The sequence below is a fragment of the Lissotriton helveticus genome, chromosome 6, assembly GCF_964261635.1.
Source record: "Lissotriton helveticus chromosome 6, aLisHel1.1, whole genome shotgun sequence".
In the NCBI taxonomy this organism is placed as follows: domain Eukaryota; kingdom Metazoa; phylum Chordata; class Amphibia; order Caudata; family Salamandridae; genus Lissotriton; species Lissotriton helveticus.
The window spans coordinates 827061000-827087832 of NC_136067.1; the positions used below are offsets into that span (position 1 = coordinate 827061000).

The 26833-nt window shown below is 47.1% G+C and overlaps 1 protein-coding gene across 1 annotated transcript in view; it reads left to right on the forward strand.

The window, feature by feature from the left end:
• The window catches only part of SEC63 (SEC63 protein translocation regulator), an 844363-nt gene that overhangs the window by 474092 nt on the left and 343438 nt on the right, over positions 1-26833 (forward strand). The window contains exon 15 of the mRNA XM_078648413.1: positions 7442-7501. Coding sequence (XP_078504539.1) covers positions 7442-7501 — 60 coding nt within the window. The remainder of the gene's footprint in view (positions 1-7441; positions 7502-26833) is intronic.

The window sequence follows — 26833 nt, forward strand, 5'->3', positions numbered from 1 at the left end:
TCATGCTCCGGAGCCATGCCTCCTTTGTGGGTCGATAGCTGCGAATCTGCGGTAGCAGATCGGGATGTCTGAGACAATGCCTAACAGGGCAGCTTGGGGGACGGTGCGAGCGTTGTGGAGATCATGATTGTTAGTATTTGAAATACCGATGCCCAATAAGAGGAGATCATGGGCAGGTCCATGTTATGTGAGCAAAATCGGCTCCAGGCATGGGTCATTTGGGGCCTTTCAAGGATTTGGACTGAGAAGTTGGCCTGATATGCAGTGCTCACTATTCTAGTGATCACTATGTATCAGTCCAAACAACCCTTATTAATGATTGGTTGTAAGTCAACCTTATAGACCAGCTATCCTAGTAGCATGGATACGAGCAATCTAAGGCTAAGACTCTAGAGGGCGTGTTAAGCCAGCTGTTTTACCATCACATTACCCCTTGAACACCAAGTGAAAGGACACCACACAAGTTGTTATCAAAAATAAAGTATATTTATTTATAACAGGACTACCCTGGCTCTTTATGAGACAGGGAGCTAAGCACACAACAAAACTCTTAAAGAATTACTGAAAGTCGCACAATTTACACAGATGCCCGAGGGGCACGAAAAAACCATATACACAAGAAGTGAAATGCGAAGTTACTAGCAGGTAAGTAATACTTTTCTAGACTGTAGAAACGCTAGGCCTACAATGCTGAACCCTTGGATTAGAAGCAGGAGGCCTAGGGACGCCGTATGCAGAGTGGAAACTCTCACGCGTAATGCGGGAACAAGTCTATGGATACTAGCAATCACAAAGTTACTGTTCTCGGGCGAACCCGACTAGGTGGGTCGAAAACAAGAGTGGATCCGAACACTTAGGGTGTTTGACTATGCTGGAGCACCGGAGTACTCAGTTTACCTAGCCCAGGGGCTGCGGCTGCATAGGGTTCAAGTTGCGTCGGAAACCCTCGTTGAAGATCCAGGAGCCTGAAGAAAGAAGTTGCTGGCAGGCGGCCAGTGAAGAAGTTCGTGGGGATCCAAGCCTGGATCAGGGAAGGAGAAAACCTGTAAGCAGAGGGGACCAAGTTCTGAATCACTAGCCAGTGATTTAGGTGGGCACCAGAATGGCACCGGACGAAGTCACCTCGACCAGGTGAGTGGGCGCTGCTGGGCTCTGCAGTCTCTCGGACCAGGAGGCGTTGTCGGCGACCAGGATGGAGGTGCGAGCTGTCCCACGAAGGTATCTGCTTCTGACGTCGCTGGACCCGGGATTGGGCAACAAGTCTTGGCAAATGCAAGCCCACGCGGTGGACTTAAAATGGAGTCTGGAGTGGACCAGGAGGGTCCAGGGTGCTCCTCTTTTGGAGGGGAGCAAGGGCTAGTCTGGAGCAACCAGACCAGCGGTGGTTGTCGTCGTGAAGCGTCGTAAGAGGGCCACTAGCCAACGGGCAAGTGACCTGGACAACGCGGTGAGCAGCAAAGAGCAGAAGGGCCCCACGCAGATCTCGTGGATGCAGGGGGGCTGAACTTCGGTGCTGGAGCTGCTCAGGGTCGGGGCTTCTCTTACCCCAAAGCACTCAGTCGAGGGTCACTCGGTGGTCGTGCTGGACAAGCGTCGTGCAGTCTTCAAAGATGGCCGGTCCCTCGAGGTCTCGTCACACCCACGGATCACAGCTGGGCTGATGATGCAGGTTGAGGTCAGAGGTGCCAGGGAAGCCGGTTCTCGTCGTGCTGGGCAGTCTTGATCCGGAGGAGAGACTTTCAGCAGACCGCGATGCTTGGTTGGTGCCTGCTGCTGCAGGGTGACTACTCCTTAGTCACAAGGGAGAAATCTTGAGAAGAGTCTTGAGGTCCTTTCGTGGAAAGTTGGTTCAGGATTCAAAGATGATCTAATTTGGAAGGGGGCCAGTTCCTACCTTTATCCTGCAAAAGGTGGCTGGCACGCGACTAAGTCCTGCCCTATGGGTGGGACTAGGAGGGGGGTGGTTACACCCCTCTCCTTTGGCGGGCTTTCCCCAGATCAGGGGCTGGAGTGCCCCTGGAACTGGTTCAAGCCGGCCTATGCATAGTGAGCACCGGGGTGCCACTTGCAGTCACCTTCCTCTAAAGCCCTGCCGACCTAGGATACACAAAATCCTGTCTGGGACGGTGCTGGCACCGCCCCTGGCAGGAAACCCTTTGTCCTTGCCTCCTGGGCTGGGAGGACTCCCAGCAGCAGGAGGGCAGACTTGTGTCTCGGTGGCAGCATCCATCTTGTGGAGCTGAGGCTATGTCTGACTTTAACCGGGGTTACAGGTTACCAACATGTCGTGTCCCTCTAGAAGGGTGGAATGCTAACCCCGTCGCCAGAATTGGCGAGGGGTTAGTATTCCAATTCGTATGACACCTTACTCGACATGTTTTGATAATGTTATACCAAAGTTAGCATATGACCGCGAGGTACATAATACACTTAAGAGTATATGGTATAGCGTTATCATGGAACAGCTATTAGGACTTGGTTCCGTAAGCTGCAAACGGGCTCAGCTCATGCCAGAGCACCATTTCACATTATTCCATGCACTCTGCCTTCAGGATTGTTAAGGCCTGCCATAGGAGTGACTGATAGGAATATATGTGTCCATTTTAGGGTTAGATATAGGTATACTATATCTAAAGCAAAGGGTGATTACACCACCTTGCCCCAGCTGTCGTGCAGCCAGTTGTGTCAGATTTGGATGGCCAGCCAGGGGTGGCATAATACATGCTGCAGCCCCTGGTAGGCCCTGGGTACACCTATGCCCTGGGTACCTAAGGTACACTGTACAGGGACTGATAAGGTGACTCAGTATCCAATTAGATATGTACCTAAGGTACATGGAATCCATTTTACAGAGAGAGCAGTAGGCCTGGGGCCCTGAATAGCAGGGTCCCAGGTCAACTAAGTCAGAAAACCAGCACAACACCAGGCAAAAAGTTGGGGGCAACCATAGTCAGGGATCTACCTTCCTACACATACATGGCCAGTTCCACTGGGGTAACATAGGATTTGAGGACAAATTGAAAATTTAGAAGTTTGTGGCTATGGTTAGGCGATACAAGTTTAATTTGTGCACAGCTGTGAGCACAGTTTTTGTCAGAGAGTGGATGTCCCAGGACTTCCTCCCAGCCAAGGCGGGTCCCCCTATCATACACCTGTTTCAAAGCCATACACAAGTGATAGCGTTTAGTGATCATGTGCGAGCCGTCGTAGTCTGTTATGAGAAGTGTGAGAGGCGGAAATTCCACGGGGATAGATATTACTGCACGTAAGGTGCAGTTCAGAGTAGTGAGAATGATTGTGTCCATATAAGATAGTTCTGTGTGATGGGATATGTCAAGCAGTGTCATGATATGTTCGTCTGTGGAAAGGCCCCAAAGGTATTGAGGCGCAATTTCTGCAGGGTGCATAGCATCAATCTCTCGGAGGTTAGGAGAACCACCGGTTGTGGGGTAGCGGTAATTTAGGGGGGTGCAAGGAGTCCCATCCCAGCAGTCTGCTGAGTTTGTGCCAGGCCTGCACGTGGTGCAAAGCGTTTGAACACCAGTGGGGTCCAGTCGAATGCCTTGTGGCAGTATAGCGTTGACCAGTTTGTGGTCTGCTAAATCCTGCTCACGTTTATTGTAGGGTACATGGGCATCGGGATGGAACCAATTATATGCAAACTTAGCCTGTGCCGTTAGATTGTACAAGCAGAAGTCTTGAACCACAAATTTACCACGTTTTTTAGGGGAACATGAGTGTCCCAAGCTATACGTGGCCTGTGGCCAGCCCACACCAAACGGACTAACTGGCCACATAGCTGTGAGAAGAACACCTTCGTCATTGGGAAGGGTATGTTTACACAAATATATAAGAAGTGGGAGAGGACATTCATTTTGATGAGGGCTATGCGCCCTGCCATGGAGAGTGGTAGGCTGACAAACTGGCTGCCCACCTGGGCAGCCAGTTTATCCATGGCAGGGTCAGAATTAAGGCAAATGATCTGGTCCTTGTTTCTATGAAGTGAGATCCCCAAATATCTGGTGGTATCAGCCACCCCTCAAGGGTGCATTCACTGAGCAGGGGAGTTGTTAAAGCCATCAGTGGAAAAAGCTCGGATTTATCCCAGTTTATACGTGGGCCCGACATGTCTCCAAAATGGACGATCCTAGATTTTCGGCGCTTCTTATATCCTTTTGTAAACAAACCCATCCCACTGACGAAGGCGTTCTTCTCACAGCGCCCTTTCTGTTTCACTGCTTTTTCGCACACTGTACCCATACTCTCACAGTTTTGTTCGTATTGGCTCCGCGTTGTGTCGCGGAAACGTTCTCAGAAGAAAACTGACGTCAGCTCGCCGGGGTGGGGCTTATGTGACCTCGCTGACGTCTCTTCCGCGGATGACGTCAAGGCGGCGTCACGTGGAACCGCCCCCGGCACGCAGAGATGCTGTGGCAAGGATTTTTCCGGATCCAGTATTGCGCCTGGGGATAATTCTACGTTTAGGAATCTGCGGTTAGAATCGTCACTACCAGATACATCGTTACCGAAGGTAGAAGGTAAGTAACTTGTACATTATGGAAGGGCCATTCAAGCGAGTCGAATGCCTTCTCTGCATCCAGAAGCACCATTGCCGATGTTGTCGCAGGCAACACTCTGTTAAATACCAAGAAGATGGTCCTGAGGTTACGTGCGGTTGACCTGTGTGTGATGAAACCAGACTGGACTGGTGAAAGGATCTGATCTAAAAGTAGTGACCTCTTATTTGCCATTACTTTGGCCAGTATGAAGCGCATCTGGTTGGATCCTTTCCGACCCCGCCTAGTCTTAACGAACTGGAAGCTCACCCCCCTGGAACCTTTAGTAGATCCTATTACGTCTGAAATTGGCTTGGGGAAACTCAAGGAAATAACGGCGGTGGGGCACCCGCTGGAGATCCTAGACATAAAGATTACTGATCTTACTTCAGAGATGAAGTCTATCCGCACAGAGATCACTGGCTTCCATGACAAGGTAGAGGGTCTTGGCCATCGCGTGAACTCTCTTGAAGTGAGAAGTGTGGGTGGGTCCTCCGATTCGTCGTGGGACAAAACGCAAGCCTTGAAACCATGTCACTCTTTGACCGCCTGGACACTTGGACTTTGCCTGGAACCGAGACTGCATCAAGAAAGACTCCTGCTGCTCCTGGTTTCGCTGTTCTGCAAGTCTTCGTCATTGTTTGTGTCTGTGCTTCTTCCAGACCTGTGGGCATCAAGGACACCCAAAGTAATCTCCCTTGGAGTGAAGTAGTCACTTCTGTGCACCTGCAGGCAGTGCAACAAAGCTGACCGGTCTTTTGCTCCTGACGTCCCAGGGACTTCGAAAGGCTCAGCAACACAGTTGGAGGTTCTGCAACTCTCTCAAGGCCTGTCCTGTCCTCTCTTAAATTTTGAGGCAACTTGTCGGAACTGCTCGGATCGAACCCCTGTGCACCACATTGACTTGCCGTTGCCAAGGCTTCTTGGCTCTGCACTCCAGAGATCTTCTAGTTACAAGAAGCTCCAGCATTTCTTCCTGCCAAGATCTACATCCTCACTGTATCCTCTGCACCGCGGGCCTTCATCTTTGGCGAGCTGCTCGAGGTACTCTTACGACTCCTATGCATGTGGCCTCTGGGTCCTCTCAAGCGTCTTCTCCTGCTTCAGTGGGCTCCTCTGCTTGCTTAGGCCTGTTCTCACTCTCCTGCACTTTGTAAGGCCCCTGGACCATGCTGGTCCCAAGGTTGCTCCTTCATTGTTTTCCACGTCTTTGCTGCTGCCAAGGCATATTGGTGCTCACGCTGGACACCGACCCCGTGGTTCTCAACTTCCAACGTGGGACAGCTCGTGAATGGTTCCTGGTCTTCTTCAGCGTAGCCTGCTCCTCACAGCTGCAGCGACAAGGCCATCATCATCACTCCTGCATCTTCCGTCATAGGTGGGCATTGCTCTTCTATGTCTCCTCCGAGAAGCATAGACTTTGTCCCCCCTGCTTGCGTGTTCATCGCTTCAAGAATCCTCCCTTGGATTCCACCGGACTCTTGCACAATCTTTGCCAGCTGCACCTTTATTGAAGTCCTCCATTGTAGTCTATGCCGGTTTCCGACATCACTTTGCACCAGTCTTCCCTGGTGTAGTTATCATGGTTCCTGGTGTATGAACATGTGGGATGAGTCCCCAGCCTTCTGTCTTCCACTGGGTTTCTTCAGAGTCCTTCTTCAAACCCGCAACTTTGTCTTTCCCGTTGACTTATATTGAGGAAGCAACTGCGTTTCCACTCTGCACACAGCCTCCGTGTGGTTCCTGGGTACTTACCTTGGGTGGTTCCTTGGGTCCCCAGATCTTCTGAGTATCCTGGTTTAAGTCCCAACGTCAGTCGCAGTTCCCATTCCACTTTCTTAGTATATGGTTTGGTCTCCCCCAGGAGACCACTGTGTATTGTGCTTACTTACCTCTTTACAATTGAAGTATTGTTTGTATTTGTGTAGATATCTCCGGGTAGGAGATATACCAATGTTTTAGTGAGTGTTGTGTAATAAATAGACATTTACGTAACTACGCTGTGTGGTTCTTTTACGTTTAACCTACACTACATGATTAGATCTGGTAAAGCAAGCTGCTTAACACTCCTGGACTTAGCCTGAAGACTGCTGTCCACAGTTCCCACTTAGATAACTTTCTAAGGCTGTCTAAGACCACTACAACCACCATAAGGATTGTCTGAATTAGTGCAAGGTGCTTCACTTAAATAAGTGTGCACCATATACTAAGCCAGCCTCCTACAAGGACAGTATCATGCTGGATCATTTTGTAAATCTTAATGTATTATGCCCTTGCAAAAAACAACCCCCACCCCTCAGGGGAATCCTCTATCATTCTACCAGTGTGAAGTATTCAATCTGAGCACTCACTATGGGTGTCCCTCTGGATCAAATTTGCAGTGCTGTGACCTGGGCATCTGTTCATACTTTCGCCAACTAGTATTTCTTGTGCTCCGAAGTGAGGCGTGATGGCCATTTCACACGGGCTGTGCTTTAAGATATCCTTGTTTGACCACTTCTTCACACCCGCTGCCCAGTAGGGGGATATTGTTTGTGTGGCTTAGAAAAAATGGATGTGGAACTGCAATTGGTGTGGTTCTTCAATCGTGGGAATGCAGCTGCTGATTTATCCTTTGCTCCAGAAGTGTTAAGCTACTCTACATGCAAAGGTGAGACTTGTGGTTGATTTCCGGTCCCAATGCAGTTCATAATGAATGTAGTGCAGAATGTAGCTCTCAAATGTGGTAAAGTGCAAATGAATGTGTGAAAACCTCAACTGATGAGATTAGGTGATTTTATGTGTTTTAATTTGTTGCTTCATTCATAGTGAATTTTTATAGTTATATATAGTTTGCTGATTGTTCCAGTGAAGTATAATAAAATATATTTGTTTTTGTTTGTTAGGATGTGTTTGAAAAAGAACAATCAACATGTGCAGCAGAAGATCAAACTCCAGAGGAGGCAGTGAGTACAAATGCAGTTGATTCTCTCTGTTCTAATGACTTTGAAACTTTTTTTCCTGGTGTAAAATAACATTCCCAGGTCATTTTGTCAGCTCTATAGGCCTGTCCATCAGTTTCTTTTGCATCTTCATTCAGTTATCCACAGTTTTCCCTTCCCCAATGACATTTGTTCATGTGTCTTGGCTCTAAGACTTTCAACATGTCTAGGTCCCGCCAGTTCCATGCATTCTGGTGAATCAAAAATAGAAACATTTACAATCTGACAACTGTGTTTTCTTGGAGGCACTGCTTCGACAGTATCTTTATTGTTTGAGCTTTTACTAAGCACTATATTAGAGAGTATCCTCAGCTCTCCCCCAAAGAGAGCATTAAGCGATTAATTGTTTTCTTTATTGACCTCTTCCATGAAAACTGTTGACTCTTCCCTCTTGGGGTTATACAACATCAATATTTGGGATTTGTTGAAATGGTTTGATGAGCTGCTTCCCAGGCAGAACCAAGATTGTAATAGGAGGGATAAAGTCTCTGACTCTTTTCGCCCAAAACAAAGTCCTGGAAGTTCCCTCTACAGGGTCTTTTGGCACTCATTCAGGTATTAGGATATAAAGAATGAAGTGGAGATTCTAAAGGCTGTCCTTTTTGAGAGGTGCAAAAGGTTCCCAAATGATTATCGTGAAGGTTATGGTAGAGGCCAACAATGCTCCCTCATTTCATATTGTAGGAGACAACAACATACCCCGTAACAACAATAGAGCCCCCCTTTTCAGTAGGAAAACACATCCCGATACCAAGGATTCTAGCAGCATGCTGCAGTTGCGTGAAGTGCTCCAGCACGAAAACAGTTACTACTTCCACAACCACCTCATAGCATCCCAGAAGGAGTGAGTAATACCAACTATTTCCTTCATGGCATAAAATAACATTTCACAAGTGGGTTGTTCATGTTATGCTGAATGAATGGAAAATCTGATTTTTCTGCTCTCTTCACATAATGCCAGCACATTTGGCCAGCCAGATTATCGTGAAGTTTCTGGTGGAGAAAGTGAGCTATTTTATTGAAGACTGCAGTTAAGCATTCAAGGGACAAGGACATCTACTCCTGCTACTCAGTCAAAAGTTGCTCAGTACTAGCTTAATAACTATTTCAACCAGTTTTGGAGTTCAGATTAGGGAGTACATGTGTCGAGGTAGAAATTCTGAATGTTTGCACTGCAGCAGATTTTTCCTGCTATACATTAGGAATACTGAATGTGCTCCATACACTTACATTAAGCTTACTTTTCATGTCCCTATCTGTGGAAAACCCAGTAGATTTATATGGTTCAAAATTCGAAAAAAACAGTACTAATATAAAGTCTTTTCTTTTGGCTTGATACACCCCAAACCCCCCACACCCCTTTCAAGTTCTCCACATGCATGTTGTTGGAAGCAAAAACGCTTTGCAGCGAGGAGTCTTCACCTGTACTTAACTCAATGATTTATTACTCTAGTCTAGCACTGGTCACAAAGTAATGCTGGATTTGCAGACAATCATAAAGCTTGTTTCAAGACTTCGGCTTACAGATGAATATGAAGAAATTCCTCTTCCAACCTATCAAATCATCCAGTATGTAAGGGCTACACTAGTCCCAAGAATCGGAAAATGTTTTTATCTGGGATCTGTTCAGAACAGATGTCACACATCGAGGACAATGGCTGATGAGTCAGAAAAGTCTTCTCTCGTTCATATGGCAATACCTCAAGCTTTTTCATATTATTTTAGAATGTGTCCTGTTCCTGCGCGTTCCATTGCAACAGATGCATAAATGGACCCGTGAGGAGCACGTAGATGACCTCTCATCTTGAGGAAGGGGGGGCCTTTCAAATCACTTTAGCATGCTCAAACTGAAGGCAGCGCTCTCATCCCTGAAATCCTTCCTAATCTCTTCTAACCCACCCTTTTTAAGATTGACAACACCACAGCAATGCATTTTCTCAAATTATGGTGAGAACCGGATGCATATACCTTTTAAGGAAAGCTGAAACAATTTCCCATTGGTCTCTTGATAGGACTGCAGTGTGTTTCCTAGCTCTACAGTACTTTCAGGCAGACACTGTGAGCAGGCACCTACAGAAAGAGCAGGAGTTGATGCTAAATATCAAAGTTCTTTCAGGCATTTTCAAAGCCCGCAAAATTGCAGTCCTCAATTTGTGTGCCACAGAAACAAATGCCAAATTGTGAAACCATGAATTTAAGTTCCATCAAACTAATTTGAGGAAAAATGTTCTTTCGATGGGCAAGTCAAAGACACTTACTCTTTTCCAGTAAAATGTATCAAAAAGGCTCATCTTCAATGATTCTCATATCTCCGGACTAGTCAAGACTTTTATGGTGAACTAGCCCTGTTTATGTAACACTTCAACCACACAGGAACTTTCATGCAAACCAATTGTTCTTTCTGGATATCAGGCAAGTATGTGCTTTTCCAGCATGCTAACTCTTAATTTAAGAGTCTGACTCCTGGCAACAATGACTGGGGCTGATTCAGTGGAAAGTGGAAGCAAATCTGCCCTTTTCGGGCTGTCATTTTCTGCAAACTTAAAAAAACAATTTAAAGGAGTAGGGGTTATCACTCAGCTGGGCAGTTTGTGGTTGATTGTGTGAGATTAACTAGCCTGCCCAAAAGTCAGACATTCTGAGTGGGTGTGACACATTGCTCTTTTCTGATTAGCTATGTTTCTCAAGTATGGGTCTTTTGTAGATTCACATTCTTGAATCAATCCCCATTGCAAAGATGGGAGCATCTGGTAACATATCAAAGATGTGCAGAAAGGAAATAGTCATAAAAAATAAAGTAAGCAGCACTTGATTTAGTTGCCCAGCCACCTCAGTTAAATTACCAAAACGTTTGCCAGAGAGGTGGAAGTGGTCTGAATTCTACTCTCGTGAGCATCGAGCATAGACCAGCTTTCTTAGTGAACGTGATGCGTGCAGGGATCTGCTCTTCTTTTTTTTTTTGATTGAGATTGAATTCAGTCTTTGGGATCAACCTAATTTCTCAGTAGTTTTTTATTTCGAGACTTTGTTTTTTTTTTAGCATAGTCAAGGCACTATTTTTTTTTTACGTAAGTACCATCATGTAAGACATTCCTGAGAAAGCTTTTTTTAGGATCATGGGTGTGTGAGACAAAAAGTGCTTTCAAACAGATGTCCCTCATGACTGGGGTATTTATTTCTTGCATTCACAGCACAAGCCAGAAGAATACAATCACCGTAGGGCATTTTTACACCAAGACCCTTCAGGACAAAGAAAGTTTGGTCCACCACATCCTGAAGTAAGGAAATACCATTTCCTCAGATAAGAAATCCTGGCAGGGTGCTCCTGTGCCAACTCAAAAAAGGTAAAAAAGACTGTCAAACTCTGTAAATAATGTTCTGATAGATGCATCTGCCTGTGGATTCCTCACCTTGTGAATATCCCCTTGCGTCAGCAACATTCGGAAATTCTTTTCGTAGCCTCGCGCCGACGTGGATTCGGACGTCATAGAGATACGACATCGCTCGCGACTCCGCTGACGTCACCGACGCCTATAATAGGCCCACGCCGGCGTGATGACATCAGTTCCCTTTTTTCCGCGTCGTCGACACTAACGGTTATCGGGAATCTCTGTAGCCAACTGGTACTTTGTTACCTTTTTGTTTCTATTTTCTACTTCTTTGTATCCTGTCTCTTCGAAGATGTCAACAAAGACCGGCTTCAAGCCCTGCAGAGAATGCGGCAAGATGATGTCTATTACCGACCCGCACGATGACTGCATCTGGTGCTTAAGCTCCGACCACGACGTCGATAGTTGTTCCTCTTGTCGAAAATTGAACCCGAAAGCCCTGAGGGAAAGAGAGGCCAAACTCCTGGTGGCTAATTTGAAAGCTGGTAAAGGAAAAACATCAAAGTCTCGTTCTCGAAAGGGAAGGTCGAGGTCGAAGTCAAGGTCTAGATCTCGAGATGAGTCATCTTCGAGGTCGGCTTCGGATTATACTTCGAAGTCGAAGAAGAAACATAAGAAGAGGAGACATGAATCCCGACGTCGTTCCGGTAAGGAGTCAGACTCGAGATCGAGGTCACCGAAGAAGGTACGTTCTAAGGTGGTTACTCTGGATGTCTCTGAACCGGAAGGTGAGGCCTCACCTTCGGAGTCGCGTGTTCAGTCACTGACGCCGGCTCGGAATCCGTCTCCGGCGCCGTCCTCGGCCCGAGATGAGGAGGAGGTTCAAGTGGATGTGGATTCCGCGCCTACCGAAGAGCCGAATCAGATTCCTCCACGAGACCAGCCTGAGGGTTTCCAGCCTCCATTTCCAACCCCAGGACAAGATCCATCTGCATTTCTTAATGCTATGTATGGTGTCTTTTCAAGGGCATGGTACCCCTCTGGTGCACCTTCGGGTCCCATGGGTCCTCTGGCTTTCAATCTAGGAGTCCCTCACTCCTATCCTCCTGCACCATTTATGCCTTATATGCCAGCTCCGACGCCGCCTTGGCAATTTCCGGCTCCACCGAGGCCGTCGACGCCGGTTCCGACGTCACCCGCTCCAGAGCGACCTCGAGAACATCCGGCTAAACCTTCGGATTCGATACCGACGTCGATCCTGACTCCGTCGGAGCCGTTGGTGGATCCGGCTGCAAGGCGTGTGAAGGAGAGGTCCAGAAGGGAAGCCCAACGGCTTTTGGAAGAAAAAAAGATATATAGAAACTCATCCTGATGTAGAAGAAGGTGAATTGGATGAAGATAGGTTTGATGAACTGGCTGATGCTAGTAGCCTAGATTTCTCCCCGGAGTGGGAGTTACCTTCAGGCTCTGATACACCTTCTAAGGATGTCCAACCTTACCATATGGTTATGAGGAAGGCGGCAGATCTTCTTCAATTAACTTTACCTACAGTGGAATTTAAATCCAATCTTCTGACTGAGGTTTTACATTCTCCTAGTTCTGTAGTAGAACCGTTGCTTCCATTTAATGACATCTTGACAGAGCCCATTTTGGAAGTGTGGAAGAAACCACTGTCAGCTCCTGCGGTTTCCAAGAGTGTGGCAAGAAGGTACAGGGTTGCACCTGAGGACCCTGCTTTTTTGACTTCTCATCCTTCACCAGAGAGCCTAGTCATTCAAGCAGCTTGCTCTAAAAAGAATGTAAGCGCCTTTCCCCAGGTTCCTTGTGAAAAGGAGGCAAAGAAACAAGATCAGGTTGCTAAAAAGACCTTCTCCTCTGCAAGCATGGCATTGAAGTCGACTAATGCCACTTGTCGGATGGGGAGATATGTGCATGCCCTTATGGATGCTTTGCGTGTTCTAACTCCTAAAGTTCCTGATGCCAACAGAAAGGATTTTGAGGAGGTGATCTCAGATGCGCAGGCAGCGGCTCGCCAAGTTATACAAAGTGGTCTGGACACTGCAGACTCTGTGGCGCGTATCATGGGCACTGCTGTCGCCACTAGAAGAACAGCTTGGCTGAAATACTCAGACTTTTCAGCGGATGTTCAGGCGACCTTATTGGACCTTCCTTTTGATGGGTCTGGCCTCTTTGGGAAGAAGGCTGATGCAGCTCTTGAGAGATTTAAAGACAGTAGAGCAACTGCTAAATCTTTAGGTCTTCAGATAAGGAGCTCTTCAACCAACAAGAGATTCAGGGGTTTTGGTCGCTCTTCCTTTCGGAATTACCGACAAGGTCAGCAGCAGCAGCAACAACATCAGCAGCAACAAAATCCCATGTACAGGTCATACAGGGGATAGCAAAGAGCGCGTCCTCGTGGACGTCAGGCCTCTTCCTCCTCCACTTCCTCCAACCCCCCTGCCTCAGAAAAGCAGTCCTAGATCCGCCATTCAGGATCATGTGGGTCCGGTGGGGGGTCGGCTTACCCATTTTCTACAAGATTGGGAATCGGTTACATCAGATCTTTGGGTTCTCAATCTTGTAGAGAATGGGTATGCCCTTCCCTTTCGGGAATTCCCTCCCAATTACCCGCCTTGCCAAGGTTTTTGCACCGAGGGACATCTGTTACTTCTACAGGAGGAAGTGTTGACTTTGTTACGAAAGGGTGCGATAGAGGTGGTCCCAGAGCAGGAAAGGGGTCAGGGATGCTACTCCCGGTATTTCCCGATACCTAAGAAGGATGGCAGACTTCGTCCAATCCTGGATCTCAGGATCTTGAATCTCTATCTGAAACAGGAGAAATTCAAGATGCTCACCCTTGCTCAGGTTATTCAAGCGCTGCTAGAAGAAGACTGGATGGTGTCACTTGACTTGCAGGATGCGTACTTTCACATCCCAATCCTGAAGTCGCACAGGAAGTATCTCCGTTTTACGGTGGGATCGCAGCACTATCAGTTTGAGGTCCTTCTGTTTGGGCTTACTACTGCGCCTCGAGTCTTCACCAAGGTGATGGCAGTGGTGGCGGCGCATCTCAGAAGGTCAGGGATTCCTGTATTCCCTTATTTGGACGACTGGCTGATCAGAGCAGAGTCGTCAGAGTGCTCCATCATCTGCGAGAGACAACCCAGTTGTTGTACAGGTTGGGTTTTTCGATAAATGTACCCAAGTCTCACCTGGTGCCCTCCCAGCGCAACCTGTTCATAGGTGCTGTACTGGACACAACTGTATGTCGCGCATTCCCCCCTCCTCAAAGGATTCGCGACATACAGGAAATGATTCCTTTATTTTACAATGGAGCAGTCGTTCCAGTCCTGAAGGTCCTTCGCCTGCTCGGTCTGATGGCTTCATGCATTCTGTTGGTCAACCATGCACGCTGGCACATGAGGGAGCTCCAGTGGTGCCCCCGCAGGCAGTGGTATCAACACAACGGAGATCTCAGGGAGTCAGTGAGGATCTCCAGAGAAGCTGCGGCGGATCTGTCTTGGTGGGGCGTGGAAGGCAACCTGTCTCAGGGGAAGCCTTTTCAGTTGCCTCCTCCGGTGGCCACAGTGATAACGGATGCATCCACTCTAGGGTGGGGTGCTCATCTGGGGAATCTGGAGGTCAAGGGTCTTTGGTCTCCAGAGGAAAGGTTGCTTCACATCAACCTTCTAGAATTGCGGGCGATACGTTTGGCGCTCAAGGCCTTCCTCCCTTCCCTTCGCGAACGTTCGGTCCAGGTCCTGACGAACAACACGACCGTGATGTGGTACATCAACAAACAGGGAGGAGTGGGGTCTCAGTGTCTCTGCAGAGAGGCTCTGCGTCTCTGGTCCTGGCTGGTCCTGGGTTCAAGACCATCAGATTTGTCTGATGGCAAATCATCTGGCCGGAGTTCTGAACGTTCGTGCAGACAGTCTCAGTCGGCAGATCTCTGCCGACCACGAGTGGAGGCTTCACCCGGAGGTGGTTCACGACATCTTTCAGATGTGGGGGACTCCTCGGGTGGACCTGTTCGCCACTCGCGAGAATGCTCACTGCCTGTCATTCTGCAGTCTCCAGTATCCGATGCAAGGAGCCTTGGGGGACGCGTTTCAGTTGAGTTGGGGAAATCAACTCCTTTACGCGTTTCCTCCCATACCTTTGATTCCTCGGGTTCTGAGGAAGATTCGCCAAGACCGGCCCCAAGTCATATTGGTAGCCCCGGAAGGGTGTGGTATACAGATCTTATCAACCTCTCCTCTCACCCGCCGCTCCGTCTCCCTCTCAGGGCAGACCTCCTCTCTCAGATGGAGGGGCAGGTTCTACACCCCCACCTCCAGACATTACACCTTCACGCCTGGAGATTGAACGGGGCAACCTGAATTCCTTTTCTCTCCTGCCTGATGTGGTGGATGTCATCTTGTCGGCCAGGCGTGACTCCACTAAGTCCATCTATTCATATAGTGGTCAAAATTTGTCACTTGGTGTGGAGGAAAATCTATTGACCCTTTGAGAGCAAATTTGTCTGATATTCTCCAGTTTGCCCTTTCTCTGGCGCAGCAAGGGCTTGCTGTTCCCACAGTTAAGGGCTATCTTTCTGCGCTGTCGGCTTTTCTCCGTTTGCCTGATCAGCCTTCTCTTTTCAAATCTCCTGTGGTTTTAAGGTTTTTAAAGGGTCTCACAAATAAGTTCCCTCCTGTTCCCTTTATTGTGCCTCAGTGGGACTTAAATCTTGTCTTGACCTTTTTGATGGGTGCTCCTTTTGAGCCTCGTCACAAATGTCCTTTGAGTCTTTTGACTCTTAAGACACCCTCCTTGCAGAGGTTATTGCAACGAGGAAGACTAAGTGAGCTTCAAGCTCTTAGTTCCAAGCCCCCTTTCTTGACCATTCATGCTGATCGAATGGTTCTTAGGACCAGGGCTGCTTTTCTTCCAATGGTGGTTACTCCTTTCCACCTTGGTCAATCCATTACCCTCCCTACCTTCTATCCTCCCCCACACCCTTCCAAGGAGGAGGAGAGGTTGCACCGTCTGGACCCCAAAAGGGCGGTGTCCTTTTACTTGGACAGATCGAAAGACTATCGTTTGGATGACCAGCTCTTCATTGGGTTTGCTGGCTGCAAAAGAGGAAGAGCGGTCCTTAAGAGAACTTTGTCAAGATGGATTGTCCCCTGTATAAAGATCTGCTACTCTTTGGCCGGTAAGGAACCACCAGAGGGTATAAGGGCTCATTCTACAAGAGCTAAGTCTTCAACCTCAGCATTGGCTAGAGGTGTTCCTGTAGAGGATATTTGTAGGGCGGCAACTTGGTCTTCCCTCCACACTTTCACGAAGCATTACTGCTTGGATTCCGAAGTGAGGAGGGACGGCCATTTTGCGTGCTCTGTCCTCCAGGATTTCCTGGTTTAGAAGAGTGGACACCCTCCTCCGGGAGTGGGGGCTGCTGTGGGACTCTATTCACAAGGTGAGGAATCCACACGGCAGATGTATCTATCAGAAGAACAAGTTACTTACCTTCGGTAACGCTTTTTCTGGTAGATACAATATCTGCCTGTGGATTCCTCACTGACCCACCCGCCTCCCCGTTGTCCACTCTTCTATACCAAAATTTCTGTAATGTGTTTATTTTATTGTCAAGGAGTTGTTTATTTCAAATGTTTTATTGCATTTGCTTCACACAGTGTGTATTACCTTGATATTTGTACTGCGTATACTGTGTATATGTCTGTACTATTGGTCTGTTCGTGTGCCTCGAAGGCACGGAAAAAAGGGCGGAACTGATGTCATCACGCCGGCGTGGACCTATTATAGGCGTCGGTGACGTCAGCAGAGTCGTGAGCGATGTCGTGTCTCTATAACGTCCGAATCCACGTCGGCGCGAGGCTACGAAAAGAATTTCCGAATGTTGCTGACGCAAGGGGATATACACAAGGTGAGGAATCCACAGGCAGATCTTGTATCTACCAGAAAAAGCGTTACCGAAGGTAAGTAACTTGTTTGTTAGCTCACTTTATAATCTGCATTCATACAAGCAGTCAAGGAATTCTTCAGTAAGCTTTTACTCAAACTTTCCCGCCCAAAGTACCATAGGCAAAAATATTAGTCAGGCTTTTGATAAGACCTAAACCTTATCAGGCTTTCTCCTCTACAATATTGATTTACACTCTACTACATCAACAAAGCCTATGTTGATGAGAACCACATGGTCAACCACTCTTATTTGGGAGATCCCAATACCAATTGTACTATTGTCAACCTTGGTTGTGACAAACATTGCTGTCTGTATGTCTTTAGAGAAACTTCCAGGAGAACATCTATGACTGTACAATAGATAATCACACCTGGTTAGAAGTGAAGAAACTACTGCAAACAATGGTCTCTTTGCTTAAGGCACCTCAGCTGGAGGGGAAATACAGCTCTCATGCTAACGCTTATGTTTGTTCAACTGTCCATCCTTAAGCAGACTATGTAATGATTGAAGTGCATCAGAGACCATCATAAAACCAGACTACATGATGCACTGCCCCACCAGATAGGAAATGGTGTTGCATGGGTGATTTTAGCAAGTGAATGGCAGCCTTATCTGTTGCTCCATGAAGTGCATTCCATTTTATTATTGGTAATAGCTGATCACCAGATGTAGGGCAACCTCGTCTAACAAACAATATATCTCCCGTTCACTTAAACAATTTCTCTAATTATGTATTTAGACTTCCAGTCTACACACACTATACACTACCCAACATATCACTGTTAACCACATAAAATATATATATTTGTTAGTCCTTCATTGTACAATATTGTTTCTAAAATATTATTTTAAAATTACATAAAAACATACTCCATGGTGCACATCAATTCCAGTTGGATGCAGCATAACTTTCCTTATTCCATAAACTCAGTCTTTTACTGAACAATTATTTGTTTATACAAAAGACTACAATATTGCAACATAAATACTTTTGACCCAGCGATTCAGTGGGTTTTTGGATCTACCCCACTTTCTTCAGGACCAATTAATCAACATTAAACACCTACATATGATTCTCGTGTTTTAAATCTCTTGCGTTCATATTTTAGGGCAAACTACCTGTTCTTCGCATTTAGCTGGTACAAATTCACAAGCTCAATGGATCCTCGTGGTGATATAAATTAGTATAGGCAAATCTGCTCTTGATCTGCCAGTTGTTTCAGTCCGTGGATTCAATTTATCCTCATATCGCCATACTGTATATTATGTTGTGGCTTTGTTCATCTGAAAAGTCTGACATAAAAATAGAGCATGGTCCCCAATTTTGGAGGAGTGCTAATATAGATCAAACAGTGGTCATCGAGAAAACTTACAGAACGGGTTCATGATTTGGACTAAAAAAATGGCTTCTTTGTGATATTAGCCCTTAGGTATTAAAATTGTCAGTCACGGAATCTTTATTCGATATTTAAAAATCATACAAAGAAAGTAAAAACATACTTAAAATTGATCTTTCCAAATTGATCCGCACTCTCTTTAACCCATGGCAGATCTGCAACACATTTCAAGAAAAGTAGGTGTTCTTTTTTCTTTGGCTATAACATCACCCAGCCGGGGGGTATGCATCAGGCTGTCTGTCCAGAGGCACCTCATGTGTTCTTTCCATTGCAACACTTTTTAGAACCTAACCTTAATTCCTTCTCAAAGTAATTTTGAAATGCCCTTATAACTCACCTGATTTCCCTCCTGGCATTTTTTCTCCCGCACAAAGATTGTAACATACTTTAAATTTGAAAATGATTTCAAAATATTACCTTGATAAGACACAATGAATTAGACAGGCCAGGCAGTTTTAACTCTGGGACTGTCACAACTAGCATTTCGGCTTCTAAGCAGGTTAGATGGATTGTTTCATGTGGAAACGTATGTTGCCAGAAGGCTAACTGACCTTTTCTGAGTAAGCATAAGGCACATTCCACCTAAAGGAAAGTGACTACTGCTGCCTTAAAGAAAAATGTTCTAATCCCAGATATTTTCTGTATGGCTACCTGAGGACACCCCTTACATTTGCCAAACACTGTTGTATTGACTCTGGCTCCAGAAGAGATACATGAGGAGGATCTTTCATCTTTCCATTATTTATTTTCTTAGACAATATTTCGTTTTTCGCCTACGCCTTTGGGAACCATGCTCCCTGGCTGATTTTTATTTAGGTTATTGTTCCTTTTTACCGTTTGTGTGTCAGAGAATCCCATAACAGATGTAACCGTTGCATGCCTATGATCATACTGGTCTGTCATTGAGGCCTTCTCTGGTATCTGATATTTTTTTATGATAATAATTATACTGAACACTAAAATGTGTGAATAAATGCTTTTGCACTGCACAGAAGGAATTCTAAATAATTCATTAGTGTAAAGATTCTTATGATATAATCTCTGTTATAATCAATAGACACTGATCCTGCACAACATGATGGGAAGTTTCTGCAGTTCTTAAAGTTGCAGTGCCCTCTTGTGCTGTGGTGTGCACAGCATATAAGAGGCTACATTTTCTTCTTTGCTTTTAAAAAGCATTTCAAACAGTGAGATTTTCAACAAATGTACCATAGATTGAATTTGCAGAGCTCTAAGAATATTTCCTTTTAAAGTTATGTTTGCTTTGATTAAACTTGCTTTGAAAAGAAAAACATATTTAGAAGACAGGATGCAGGTAGATAATCTACTGTTTATTTTTTCAGAGACATTATCAAGGATGGCAAACTAGGTTTACAGTTAAGTAACATTTGCCTCTGGTAGTCTGTGTCTAGTACCTGCATGATTTTAAAACAGTTGATCGACAGCCCTTTAACTAATAGACAGCTGTAGCGAAAGCACCAGAGTCTCAAGGGAACACAGGCATTGGAAAGAAACAGGTCATTGGCTCCTCGCATAATAGCACAGATTTAAAACAGAGCTGTATGAAAGCACTAACCACAAATTATTATTGTTTTTACTATGTTTTACAAACTTTGATTTTTTCCATTATTACAACCATGTATCTGCATCAAACAATACAAGCCGTCGATTACACATGCTTTGTGTTGCATAAAATTTCTCGGCACAAAAGAACAAATAAGGTAAGCAGTACTGTTTGGTAAGCAGTACTGTTTACATCTGATCTAGTGGATACATATAATTTCAACTCCTGGCGTCAATAGTTCTCTTCCAGGGGATCCTCATCAATAGTCATAAGCATTAGAATATTCCCACCCATGCGCGGGACCCCGGAAACACTATATTATATGTGCCCCACATATATATATATATATATATATATATATATATATATATATATATATATGTATATATATATATATAAACATGCAATATCAGCCAAATCACATCAGAGCTGGAATATGCTGTGAAGAATTTCCACCATACATGAATAATATGCATTAGAAACATGAGAAACAACACAAAAGATTGTTTTAGAACTGTTTTAATGCTTAGGCAGCAGTAGAAATTCTTATAACACCCTGAAAGCATAGAAAGCTCCCAGGCTGCATTGCAAACACACAGTCTAAAAGGACTGAAAAGCTAACCTGTAGCTGAATACCAAAAAACTGACACCGTGCCTTTAAGGCACCCTTGACCCCCTGTATCCCATCATGCCTCAGGGGTGACAGTTAGGTCAGTTGTTCTTTCCGGCTCCTTCAGGAAGGATCCTGGTTACACAGCTCCACTAATTTTCTGTTTTCTGACAGAAAATGACTTCTTTTTTAACAACTTTTTCTGCTTACTTTGACATTTTACATCTAGTCAAGTAAGAAACTGTCTTTTTAAGTCAGTTTAGTGAGCATTTTCAGCCGAGAATGCCTTCACTTTTTGACAAATGTCCTTCTTGTGGTAACAGGAAGGCAAAATCAGACAATCACGACGTTTGTATCCTGTGTCTGCCTGAAGAACATGATCCAGGCACCTGTCCTCACTGCGAGCACCTGTCAGGAAGAACTCTCAAAGACAGGGAGAGAATTCGCATCTATGGCCTGGCTCACGGGTCATCCAGAGGAAGGTCTCCGGTGAAGAAGGGTTCCAAGAAGGCTAGAACATCTTCAAAAGAGAAGTCTTCCCACCCTTCAGCTTCAGCGTCAGGCTTGGCGCTGAGGAAAGAACCACCGGTGGATCGTTTGTCTTCAAAACTATCGTCGACGGCGGGCTCGCCGTCGAACAGAAGACCAGGTACGTCGACGTCGTTGAAGGATCCAGCTCCGTCGTCGAAATCCCCTCCGCCGCCGTCAACCGGGCGACGATCGGCGCCGAGGAAGGTAACTCCGCCGCCGTCAACCGGGCGACGGTCGGCGTCGAGATCCAAGGCCCCTCCGCCGTCGTCAACCTGGCGAAGATCGGCGTTGAGGGCGGTCACTCCTCCGCCGTAGTCATCCAGGCGACGACCGGCGTCGAGAAGTGTGACCCCTCCGCCGTCGTCTAAGAAACGACGTTCGGCGTCGAGGACCAAGACCCCTCCGCCGTCGACAGGAAAACATCGGTCGAGGGCACAGTCTCAGTCGGCGTTTCGTCGACGCTCGGCGTCGAGGGTGACCAATACCCCTCCGCCGTCGTCGCACAGACATTTGACGTCGCGACAGAGGGCTCCGTCGACGGCTGGTCATCGCCGTTCGACGTCGAGAGAGAAGGCTCCGTCGACGGTTGGTCATCACCGTTCGACGTCGAGAGAGAAGGCTCCGTCGACGGCTGGTCATCACCGTTCGACGTCGAGAGACCATAGATCCTCGCATCGATCGCCGTCGAGGCATGCGAAGTCGAGATTGTTGGACCCGCCGACTCCACAGAGGCGTGCGACGTCGAGAGAAAAACATACGACGCCGGAACGCTCGACGTCGAGACCTTCAGAAAGGGCTCGGTCGTCGTCAAGAAACTCTGTGGTCATGGTAACAGAGTCAGCTTCTCGTCATTCTAGTTCGCAGTCTTCTGGCTCCTCAACAACATCTTCAAGGTCCAGAAGTCCTGCCCCCTGATCTCCTGTGCGTCAGCCAGATCCTTCGGCTGCGGAGGTCAGACTATCACCCAGATGGTACAAATCATTGGACCATTGGCGAGAGTCTGGGGCTACCAAACGGATGCAAGAATACGTCAGTCCGCAGCACAGATCTCCTCTCCAGAGACTGGTAGATGAAGTGGACAGGCGTAGTCCTCCCAGTCGCCAAACAGACAAATCACCTGTGAGAAGACCAACCAGATCTCACTCTCCAGGAAGGGAACATCCGGTGAGATCCCGACCTCCCAGAGAAGATCCTGTCAGATCTCGTTCACCAAGAAGACAGGATCCGGTCAGATCTCGCTCTCCTAGAAAGGAAGAGCATCCAAGAAGATCACGTGAGAGGAGGCATGGTGCTCATCGTAGACATCGAAGAACTCCGTCTACTTCCTCCACGTCTTCGACCCAGTCTTCCAAGAGGGATTACTCTCCCACGTTGACGGATAGTCCTACTTCCAGATCCTCTCCAGTGGATGACATCGGCACTTATCTGGATGTCCTGTAGAGAGGAGCTCAGAAGCTGAGCATTGAAATGTCTGTCCCCAGGTTACTACAACAGTGATTTTTGAGACTTTGCACAAAAAAATCTATCTCTCGTCCATTGCTGCCTTTAGTCCCGGGGATTATGGATCCGGTCAAGGACGTTTTCCTAACCCTGGCAGCCATCAGAGCGGTGCCAGCCCGCATACAGACGAAATACAAACCGGCTTCTTCTGACCCAGTGTTTGTAAAATCTGACCCTCCAGCAGACTCTGTGATAGTGGCAGCGGCGAGGAAGACACATGCAGTTGCTGCTTCCTCTTTAGTCCCACCAGATAAGGACAGCAAATCTCAGGATTCGTGGGGTCGCAAAGTTTGCAATTCAGCTGCCTCCACGCTGAAGGTCTCCAGTGCGGCCGCACTGCTGGGTAGATACGACAGAGCCTTATGGGACTCCATGGAGAGGTTCAAGTCCAAACTGTCAAAGGAAGACCAGAAGGACTTCGAAGAAACTATGACAGAAGGATGTCTGGTGGCGAACCAGTTGATCAGCACAGCAGCAGACGGTGCAGTGCTTGCGGCGCATTCCTACTCACATCGGGTTTGTGCCAGGAGGTCGGCTTGGTTGCGCCTCACAGGGCTGAAGCCGGATGCTCCGCATCGCATCCATAATCTTCCTTTTTCAGGTTCCTCTCTCTTTGGGGAACATGCAGACGAAGAGATGACCCGTATGAAGACTGAACTGGATACGGTAAAAGCGGTGGGTTTGGAGAAGAAAAAAGAATTCAAACGCCGCTTTAAGACCAACAGGGGGAGAGGGGCTCAATAGAGGGTTCAAACCCCTCAGTGGTCCCAGAATAAGAACCAAGGAAAATCCCAGTTCCGAGGCAAATCCAACAGAGGTAGAGGAGGTCACCAGCAGTCCTCTACCACTACGAGAGGAGGAAAGGCTTGATCAGTGGCTTCCTCTGGCGCCGTTGCCCACTCCAGTGGGAGGAAGTGCTTCACAACACCTGGCAGAGTGGTTCAGCATCACAAAAGATCAGTGGGTGCTGAATATACTGCGCAATGGATACAGGCTACGTTTCCGTGCGCTTCCGAAAAGCATTCCTCCAAAGACCTCTTGCCCTCACCAACTGAGCTTACGCCGCAGAGAAGTGTCAGTCCTACTACAAAAAAGAGCTATAGAGGAAGTTCCTCCCTCTCAAAGAGGAAAGGGAGTCTACTCAAGATACTTTCTTGTTCCCAAAAAAGATCAGGAGGACAAGTTCAGGCCTATACTAGATCTGCGTCTCCTAAACAAAGTCATCATCAGAGAAAAGTTCCGCATGTTAGCTCTTCACCAAATATGCCCACATCTTCAAGCCGGAGATTGGATGTGTTCGGTGGATCTGCAAGATGCTTACTTTCACATTCCGATTTCTCTACAGCATCGCAAGTACTTGAAGTTTGTCGTAGGAAGCAAACACTACCAGTACAAAGTGCTGCCCTTCGGACTCAAGTCCGCACCATGAGTCTTCACCAAATCCATGGCAGTGGTGGCGGCTTTTCTTCACAAAAAGGGACTCTTCATTTACCCATACCTGGACGACTAGCTCCTAAAGGGCCCGTCTCCGGTTCAGGTGACGCACGATCTGCAACTTTGCCTGCACCAGTTGCACAGGCTCTGTCTCCATGTGAACCTGGAGAAGTCAGTCAAGCGGCCGACACAGTCCATCCACTACCTAAGCTCTGTTTTGGACACAAAATTGGGAAAAGCGTTTCCTTCGGAGGAGAGGCTTTTTTCTATGAAGCAAAAGTGCGGGATTCTATTGGAGTCTCGGCTTCCAACAGTCCGACAGGTAGCCTCCCTGCTGGGTTCCATGGCGTCCTGCATTTTTCTCATCCCGAACGCCAGGCTGAGAATGCGCCCTCTACAACAGGCTCTCGAAGACCAATGGGACCAGGCGACAGGGCGTTGGGAAGGTCGTATCACTCTTTCCCAAACAGCGAAGGATGCCATCAAATGGTGGACTCGGACGAGGAATGTGCTGGTGGGAGTACCTTTTCGTCAGACACTGCCCACCCAGTCTATAGTAACAGATGCCTCTCTACAAGGCTGGGGAGCGCACATGGTTCACCTTCAGATTCAGATTCAGGGTCAGTGGTCTGCACAGGAGCAGACGTACCACATAAACATGCTGGAGCTCAGAGCGGTGTTTCTAGCTCTCAAAGCTTTTCTTCCAGCGATCGAGACCAATGCAGTCTTAGTTCAGACAGACAATACAACCACCATGTTCTATCTGAACAAACAAGGAGGCACACGATCTCGCCCTCTCTCTCGGGAGGCTCAAACCATCTTGCACTGGCTTCTCTCTCGAAACCTGTCAGTGGTGGCGGTGCACCTTCAAGGCGAATTAAACAGCAAAGCAGACGCACTCAGCAGGCACTTCGAAGATCAGCCAGACTGGGTGCTCAACGACAAAGTGGTAGAAGAGCTTTTTCGTTGTTGGGGGCGTCCAGCTATAGACTTGTTTGCGGACTAAGAAAACGCAAAATGCCACGCCTTCGCGTCCAGATTCCACCGGCCAGGGACGCAGGGGAACGCTCTCCTGATGGATTGGTCGGGAACTTTTGCCTATGCGTTTCCTCCCCTGCCTCTGATTCCGAAGGTGGTTTCCAAGCTCCTCAGGTCGGACATGGAGATGATCTTGATAGCTCCGGATTGGCCACGGCAGTGGTGGTACCCGGACCTTCTGCATCTGTCTGTGTGTCCACACAGACGGCTTCCTTGCAGGCCGGACCTGTTGAGCAGGATGAACGGGAGGATACTGCATCCCAACCTCCCATCACTGAACCTGACAGCATGGCACCTGAGGTCCTGCAATATGGGCATTTGAATCTGCCTCCCGAATGTATGCACAGTTTAAAGGAGGCTAAGAGACCTTCCACGAGAGCGTCTTATGCGTTCAAGTGGAAAAGATTCTTCATTTGGTGTAGGGATCATCACTTAGATCCGACTATGAAATATGCTTCCATTAGAGTGCATTTGTCAGCCATAGTAGCTTACAGGAAATCACCTAATCAGATTTCTTTCTTTCAGGTTCCGGTGGTTAAGGACTTCCTCCAGGGGTTGAAAAAAGTGTATCCCCCTGTGTGAAATCCTTCTCCTCCTTGGGAATTGAACCTGGTTCTATCCAGGTTAATGTCCCCTCCTTTCGAGCCCATCCACAAGGCCTCTTTGCAACATCTCTCTTGGAAGGCGGCCTTTTTGGTGGCGATTACCTCAGCTCGCAGAGTAAGCGAGATACAAGCGCTCTGTGCGAAGCAACCATATACTGTTTTCCACCACAATAGAGTAGTCCTAAGGGCGCCTCCATCTTTCTTGCCTAAAGTGGTTTCTGATTTTCATATAAATCAGTCCATTTCCCTCCCTTCGTTTTTTCCAAATCCTACGACCCCGGCCGAGCGGTCACTGCACTCCTTGGATCTTAAGAGAGTGCTCCAGTTCTATTTGGAAAAGACTAAAGGGATCAGGAAAACTGATCAACTGTTTGTGAACTATGGTTCAATGAGGACGGGTTTTCCAGCGGCCAAGAGGTCCATCTTCAGATGGATTGTCTCTTGCATTAAATTGGCCTATCAGCTTGCAGGCAAGCCTTTATTGGTGTCACCCAAAGCGCATTCCACTAGAGGGAAAGCCGCTACAGTAGTTTTCTTACATGACATTCCAATGCCAGAAATATGCAAAGCTGCAACCTGGAAATCAGTTCATACATTTACCAGACATTACTGTCTCGAATCTGATTCCAGGGATGATTCTCAAGTAGGCCAAGCCTCCTTGAGAAATCTGTTTGGGTAGCCTATAGCCTGCTCAGGCTTGTTGATGAGATTGCTGTCTTGTCATTCCTTTGCCCGCAGGGATGAGGAGAGGCTCGCTATTCTATTCTAATGCTTATGACTATTGATGAGGATCCCCTGGAAGAGAAGGATTAGTTACTTACCTGTAATCCTAGTTCTCTTCCAGGGGTATCCTGTAGGTAATTAAACTGTAAAAGTTTAACTCTGCTATCACAGAAGACCATGTAGACTAGCCCACAGGCATGATTCAAGTCCACGTCTGCGAAGATCTTGGTCATGTCCTCTCTCAGTGCTTTATAGAAGAGGGAAATTCAGTGTCTACCCTCACCCCATTGAAGTAAACCACCTAATACCTGAGACAGCAGTGGTGCTGCCGGGAAGCTGAAGCTACACCATACATTCTTTGCTGTATTTTCCAGTTTGGCATATTACAGGAAGTGACTAGCCCCTACTTGTAATTTTTCTTGTACGTCGAGGAAAGTGATAAAGGTCTCCTCCGGGTACAGGTACCTAGCCTGTATGCAACCGCCAGATCCCCAACGTTACATGGAGATATCTGAGTCTATAGCATGAAATGGAGCAAGATCCCACAAACACAATTCTCTATCAAACTAAGCCCTACGGAGTACCTTTCTAATG